Genomic DNA, 6,416 nt, shown 5'->3' with positions numbered 1-6,416 from the left:
TTTTTTTTTTTTTTTTTTTTTTCTTTTTGCTTTTGTTGTCTTTTTTTCAACTTGGATCGAATCAGTGCTGGGCCATGTCACGATCCGCCAGCAAGCAAGCCCGTTTGACCTTCACGACCATGAATAACACCGTACGCCAGTCCGCGGGTCTGCACCTATCAGCGGGGGGTAGGTTTGAGGGCGGCCGTTGGGGAAAGGTATGGTACGGTAACACTAAACACAAATGGGGACAGGCTTCTGGCCTCACGGCCTTCTTTGCCTTAGTCGGGTTACTAGTGGTGCCAGGCCAGGATGGATCGGGGATAGTGGTGGTCCTTAGCAGCGCATAGTCCCTCGAGCTGGGCCAGCTCACCCGATCTTTGGTTTGACCGCCATCTACGTACGTGGTGGTGACCTGCTTCTGTAGGTACCAACCTTACCACTTCACGCGAGTCAGTGGGTATGTTCCTGCAAGGCGCGGGGAAACCTAAGGTATGGAGGCCCGTCTGGCAGACTGGCAGTCTGCAGGACCGGCCTCAGTCCAGCCTGCCTGTGGGATGTGGCATCAACCGGGGGGGCCCTGGTATCGATCCGCTCGGATGGTACGGAGTATAATGTAGATACTAGATAGTCAACGAAGTTTGGTACGGGAGCTCCATCACCCCCTGAGCCAGTGCTTCAACCCCATGTCTCGATAGATATTAGATAACAGCACCAGTTGCCGCGCGGGTTCCTTCGGTTCGTGTCTTCACTCAGGGGTAAAACAACGCTACTTGGGGCGAACCACGGTTCCTCGGCTGCCCGTGAGTCGCACCCCCAATTGGGATCATTCCAATCCTGCCCAGCCATGTCATCATGGTCGGCTATCCCTGTCCGGTCCCTGGCCACTCCAGGGCCATCCATGGCTGTTCATGGCTCCATGTGCGACAGCCCCTTTGATCTATTCCAGAAGGCCTCGTTGATATCAATCGGGTCCGCCCAGAAGCTCCTACAGCAGGCTCCCCTGTACCTTATCGCTCCATTGGAGGAGGGTTGCAAATCCAACTGCATCCCCGAGTATCCTGTAAACGGATCCTTGCAAGCCCGCTTCGGCGCTACTTATGTCTTATGGGCTTGTCTTCGGATCTTGGGTATCTTTTGATATTCGACAACTATTAGATGCTCACAAGTCCAGTCCCAGTACAAGCTTTCCGTTATGTCCGACAAATAATACATACATGGCTAAAAGAGGACAGATTAATGTGCGTGAGATTTCCGCGAATATCGAGCAGCACTCTAATTCGAGCAAGTCATATCGAACTTGGCCTTGCGGTCGGCGGTAAAAAGTCCCCAGTGCTTCTCATCCATGGACTGGCCGTTGTCGCCGGTACTGTTGGGCTTCCAAGCCTCATCAAAGGCCTCGAAGTAAAAGACGTCAGTGCCTTTGGCCAGCATTTTGCACACAGCTGACTTATAATACTGCTCGGCATTCTTGGTGCCAGCTTTGGCAGCACCATAGTCGGATCCACCATCTATAAATCATCAGTTTATCATCCTTTTGATGAATACGGCGGAAGGGACGTCAATGCATCTTACCGGTAGGCCAGCCCGTCTCCCCGTTTCCAAAGCGGATCTTGCCTGCATTAGCACCAGCGATCTGCTTAATGTGGTTCTCGGCCTGTGACATGTCTTCAAAGTAGGTTGCAGGAGCGTTGTTGATATCCTTATTCTGCCAGTATGCGAACCCGTTGGCCAAACTTCATAGAGGTTAACATCATCCACGTACTGGCAGAGTCAAGAGATAACTTACAAGTAAGTGACTCCCCCTTGAATGATGGGATCAGCTGTGCCATCTGCAAATTTGTTCCAGCTGTCAACGGTACCGACAGTCACCGTCTTGAACTGGTTCTGCACTTGTTGGATCCGGCTTAGGAGTTTCTGGGCAGTGATATTTCCGCGGTAGAGACATTCCGAGCCGACGGTAATGGCAGTCACGACATCTTCATTTCCGGGGACATACTGCTTCAGAGCGTTGAAGTCCTCATCGAAAGATTGGTCATAGTCAGGCCTATCCATCGGATGTTAGTACCACAAGCCAACATCGGTACCTGATCCGTTGGGTTAGTCCTTACCAGACACCCAGAAGGACTTTGAATCCCTTGGCCTTTGCAGCGGGAATGATATTCTGGGCGGTCGCGCAGTTGCTTGCCGAATAGGTGCGAACCAAATTAGTCACGCCCTTAAGAGCTTCAAAGTCGGCTTCGTAGTCACTCGTCGTCTTGCACTGAGAATCAGCGTTCTTGTTGCCCAAGGCGAGCCCCAGGGTGCCCCTGTTAGCAGACACGACAGGAATAGCGGCCAGCAAGGCCGGAAGTAAGCTAGTGACACGCATGCTGAAGTGTGTTGTTGTTTCACTAGAAGATTCTAGAGGGGCAGGGTAACGAGAAGAGTAGGTGGACGATGGAAGGACGGGTGTGGAAGAAGGAATGAGAATAGGAAGCTTTCTTTGGCTTTTCTATGATGCAGAGGGGGAAAGGAGACTCTATAAAAAGAACGGTTGTTCTTGGGTGCATGTAAGCTGTGGGATAGAAGGCGCGAGAGGGAAATGATTGACGGCCTGGAGTGGGAATAGAAAGAACTGTACGTCAGACTGTGGGACACATACACTACACAGTGCTTGACTGAGTGACTAGTGCCGGATACAAACAATGAATAACGTGAACTTGTCTAACAAACGAAGGAAGATACCTATTCTCTATCGGATGAACTGGCTTTCACTTCCTATACCCAAATAACTAAACTGTCCCTGAGAACCTCCGTACCAGGCCGTTTTAATCCGCCAGCCCGAGACCCAGCGACCTTACTGAAAGGCGCCAAGGGTCTATCCTCCTTGCTATTCCGGGGTCTCCAGCCAAGGCCTCCACAGCCGGGGCGTCAGGGTCTGGACTCTGGTCCCTGTCGCTCACTCTCGTAAGTAAGGTTATTGCCACCCCCAGGCCCGGTTTTTCTCGTTCTTCTTTCCGCCATTGGCTGCAATAACAATACTAATCACACTGATGCTAGACAGGTACGCATCTCTTCGGTGATCTCTTCGGTGCAGCTTTTCTATGGCCACTTAGCCAGGATCGAAACACTAGTGTTTCGAGGGAAAAAGAAAGAATGGCTCCCACCCGGATTTCTGCAAGATTGGGTTCCGTTCCGGTTAACACTCAACTCTATGTTGACGATCGTGTCTTCTTCAATCTTCCACCTGTGAACTCACAAGAATGAGGGATCATCTCTTGGCAATATTGAATCAGGGGTACTTCAATAATCGATGATGTCACACGGAGGACCCTTAACGCGTACTCCGTACACCGTACCGAGTAACCTTCAGAATAGGTGTCACAATGTGTGAATGGCAGCAGTGTTGTTGTTGCTGGTAATCCCGCAGATACCCCGATCAATCATTTCCATGAGAAAAGCCTCCTTGCCCATTGTGCTGGCCAACAAGTCATCAAGGACCGCCGTCATGGCATCGAATATCGTGAATTTCCCGATCTAGACCGTTGAGCAATCTTCACTGGCAAGTTCGCCTTGTCTGGGTTAGTGGAACGTTTTCTGATCAAATAATGGCAAATTATTAATTTTCCTCGCTCTACCTACCTCGAGGAATCTGTCAAATTACTGATCTCTATTGTCAGGTTATATTGTGAATGGTTTGCTGCAGAACAGGTACCAGAACTCGATTCGATGGCGGAGACCGACATTATAACTACCTGTCTCCATCCATTTTGGAAAGGCACATGGCCCTCGATATCCTAAGATACACTTGGCGGAGGCAGGAGAAGCGGCATGATTTTCCACTCTCGCTACCCTGACCCCGGCTTCTTGTGCTGTTGTCATGAATGAGGCATGTTATGAACGACATTGTGGGTTATGGGCATCTGATTGACTAGGGGCTTAGTCTGGATAGATGTCGGGTATCTACGACACAGTTGGACAGTGTAAATCGACTGCAAGCCTCTGTGTGCAAAGATAGCTTCTATGAACCGACTAGGATTATGCCGACGTGACTGATAAGCAGTCAGCGTAGCCCGCCGAATCATCTCCAGGAAGTCATAGATCGGGCATTTCAAGTCAGACGGGTTAATACTGGCAGTCTGAGCGGAAAGGCAAGCCGCAGAGTAGATGGGCCCGATTGTAGGCCATCACATTACCCCAGCTCGTCTGTCAAGACAATCACTGACAGTTATTTAGGACCAACTTGGTTCAAGTAAAATAGTACAAGGGTCGAAATAAATGCACCTGTTTCGTTGTGATGAAGTACTCGTAGAGCCTTATATACTCCGTCCGGACTAGTGCCGGCTGATTAGGAGGTGGTCCGAGCGCCCAGAATTCCCAGCGCAGCCCAGAGACCACCTTGCGCGTCGGAGTCGACCAAGTACACCTGGCAAGCCCAATCTCCACCACCTCTGTCCTCTCCTTCTCGAGGGCCTCGAAGCACTACCTACTCTCGGACTCGGAGTCGGCTAGACAATTTCCCATCCACCATGCGATTCTCCGCAACGACCCTCCTGATCACGGCGCTGGCGTGGTTCACCACGGTGACCGCACACAACATCCAGCTCCGGTCTCACTCCCGAGAATGCTTCCACGAGTCGCTGCACAAGGATGACAAGATGACTGTGTCATTCCAGGTCGGTGACCGGGAGTTCGGCGGCAGTGGCAATCTGGAGATCGATTTCTGGGTAGGTTCCGATCCCACTAGCGGTCTATCTCCGGGACTTTGGCAGCTAGAAGCATACCCGGAGAAGATCGACCTTATACCTTTGAGGAATCATCGCTCACATATTTTCATGTCTGCAGGTTGAGGACCCCCAGGGCCACCGTCAGTACTACAAGCACGCCATCTCGTCGGAGGATTACTCGTTCGACGCCCACGCGGACGGCAAATACGTCTACTGCTTCAGCAACGAGGGATGGGCCTCGAACTCCAAGGAAGTGTCTTTCAACGTCCACGGCATTGTCTACGTCCCTGAATCGGAATTGGCGCAGGATCCCTTGGAGGCCGAAGGTAGGATACCACCTGGGCGACCGTGTGCGACCGTTGAGCTAACCACTGTTCACAGTCCGCAAACTCTCGGAGGCTCTGGCCCAGGTCAAGGATGAGCAGTCGTACATTGTTGTCAGAGAGCGGGTTCACCGGAACACTGCGGAGAGCACCAACGCGCGGGTCAAGTGGTGGAGTATCTTCCAGCTGGCTGTGCTGATCGGCGAGGGTGTTTTCCAGGTGTGGTGGCTGAAGAGATTCTTTGAGGTGAGTTTACTCCATGATTCCCTCGATAAGAAGTAAAAGAGCTAACCAGGAGGATGAACAGGTCAAGCGTGTTGTCTAGACTGATTACTTACGAGCGTGATATTATCGGGGATTTACCTTGGCATTCTTATAACTGAATTATGGAACCTTTTTTTTTTTTCCATGAATAAGATCATCTGGATGATACTTAGTCTGGAGATACACCTAAATAAACTATCTGTATACAACCACCACTACAAAAGTCGACCCATAACCCAAAGCACATGACCTTTCCATTCCAGCGGGAACTACGGAATCCCCCGTACCTAAATTTCTAACCCACCCACCCTAAAATAGCAAGTAGCTACTCATATGACGGGATGCTCAGGTCCCCGACGGCGATACAGACACAAGCATTACATCTCTACCTAGCTCTGACCCCGCACGACCCCAAACAAACAACAATCCTGCCGACACCATGAGCTTACAATCCAATCTCTGAGCTCACTCAATCTATCCGAACTGAAGCTCCTCTAATCCATCTACACCTACCTTCATAATCTACCTAATTAATTCCCCCATGGACTTCAACACAAACACAAACACAAACACATCCACCCATCCACTCGATACCTCCGACCCCCTCTTCTACCTCTGCTGGCGTCGCCAATCATGCAATAGCTGTTTAAAGGGCGATGTGCCCTGTAGTTGGTGTGCGGTGGTATGTTCATCCATCCCATCCCAATACCCGCCATCATTACCTTCCTACCTAATACTCACCTCATTCCACCCTCAATCCATCCATCAATCCTCACCCCCAACCCTTCCCCCCCATTTCCTCAACACACCCCATTCCCAAACACCAACACTAACAAGTAACATAGTCATCAACCTGCATCCCCAACCCCACCTCCATCCCGATCCTCGCCCCTCTTCACTCCTCGCAGATCTGTCCCCTGGGGTCCAAAGAGCGCTGGGAGCTCCGCGCCGTGCCGTTCGGATGCGGAGTCAGCACGACGACATTTTTGACGGGCGTGGGGTCTGTTGCTGGGACGGTGGTGGCGTTGGGGGTGATGGTTTTGGTGGTTTGGGTGGTTAGAGGGTTGGGGAGGAGGTGGAGGAGGAAGGGCGGTGTGGGTGGCGGTGGGCAGAGTGGGAGGAGGGGGAGGAGGGATTTGGG

General features: G+C 51.4%; 3 protein-coding genes across 3 annotated transcripts; 2 read left to right on the top strand and 1 right to left on the bottom strand.

Annotated features, from left to right (window-relative positions):
- Positions 1 to 981: 981 nt before the first annotated feature.
- bgt1 (1,3-beta-glucanosyltransferase Bgt1) lies at positions 982 to 2,720 on the bottom strand. Its single transcript, XM_025718141.1, has 4 exons — positions 2,091 to 2,720; positions 1,769 to 2,026; positions 1,555 to 1,715; positions 982 to 1,490 (listed from the first exon to the last, which is right to left on the bottom strand). Exons 1-4 carry the CDS (start codon positions 2,348 to 2,350, stop codon positions 1,255 to 1,257), a joined length of 915 nt encoding a protein of 304 aa, XP_025571333.1. The 5' UTR covers positions 2,351 to 2,720; the 3' UTR covers positions 982 to 1,254.
- Positions 2,721 to 4,358: 1,638 nt separating this feature from the next.
- Positions 4,359 to 5,515, top strand: BO80DRAFT_428518 (emp24/gp25L/p24 family protein). Its single transcript, XM_025720271.1, has 4 exons — positions 4,359 to 4,688; positions 4,807 to 5,014; positions 5,070 to 5,257; positions 5,319 to 5,515. Exons 1-4 carry the CDS (start codon positions 4,491 to 4,493, stop codon positions 5,334 to 5,336), a joined length of 612 nt encoding a protein of 203 aa, XP_025571332.1. The 5' UTR covers positions 4,359 to 4,490; the 3' UTR covers positions 5,337 to 5,515.
- A 63-nt stretch (positions 5,516 to 5,578) lies between these two features.
- BO80DRAFT_199674 (uncharacterized protein) lies at positions 5,579 to 6,416 on the top strand. The gene is made up of 2 exons (XM_025714196.1): positions 5,579 to 5,961; positions 6,121 to 6,416. The coding sequence occupies exons 1-2, from the start codon at positions 5,817 to 5,819 to the stop codon at positions 6,333 to 6,335; spliced, it is 360 nt and encodes a 119-aa protein (XP_025571331.1). The 5' UTR covers positions 5,579 to 5,816; the 3' UTR covers positions 6,336 to 6,416.

This window comes from Aspergillus ibericus, assembly GCF_003184845.1.
Source record: "Aspergillus ibericus CBS 121593 unplaced genomic scaffold BO80scaffold_49, whole genome shotgun sequence".
Taxonomy (NCBI): Eukaryota; Fungi; Ascomycota; class Eurotiomycetes; order Eurotiales; family Aspergillaceae; genus Aspergillus; species Aspergillus ibericus.
Note: the sequence above shows the minus strand (reverse complement) of the source record. Positions and strands in the feature narration are given on the sequence as shown.

Excerpts from the sequence above, each read along its gene's own strand:
- bgt1 (XM_025718141.1), bottom strand. The coding sequence starts at position 2,350 with ATGCGTGTCACTAGCTTACTTCCGGCCTTGCTGGCCGCTATTCCTGTC. Across the intron at positions 2,027-2,090 it reads AAAGTCCTTCTGGGTGTCTG|GCCTGACTATGACCAATCTT; the intron begins GTAAGGACTAAC and ends TCCGATGGATAG. Across the intron at positions 1,716-1,768 it reads CAAGGGGGAGTCACTTACTT|TTTGGCCAACGGGTTCGCAT; the intron begins GTAAGTTATCTC and ends ACCTCTATGAAG.
- BO80DRAFT_428518 (XM_025720271.1), top strand. The coding sequence starts at position 4,491 with ATGCGATTCTCCGCAACGACCCTCCTGATCACGGCGCTGGCGTGGTTC. Across the intron at positions 4,689-4,806 it reads ATCTGGAGATCGATTTCTGG|GTTGAGGACCCCCAGGGCCA; the intron begins GTAGGTTCCGAT and ends TCATGTCTGCAG. Across the intron at positions 5,015-5,069 it reads GGATCCCTTGGAGGCCGAAG|TCCGCAAACTCTCGGAGGCT; the intron begins GTAGGATACCAC and ends CACTGTTCACAG.
- BO80DRAFT_199674 (XM_025714196.1), top strand. The coding sequence starts at position 5,817 with ATGGACTTCAACACAAACACAAACACAAACACATCCACCCATCCACTC. Across the intron at positions 5,962-6,120 it reads TAGTTGGTGTGCGGTGGTAT|TCATCAACCTGCATCCCCAA; the intron begins GTTCATCCATCC and ends CAAGTAACATAG.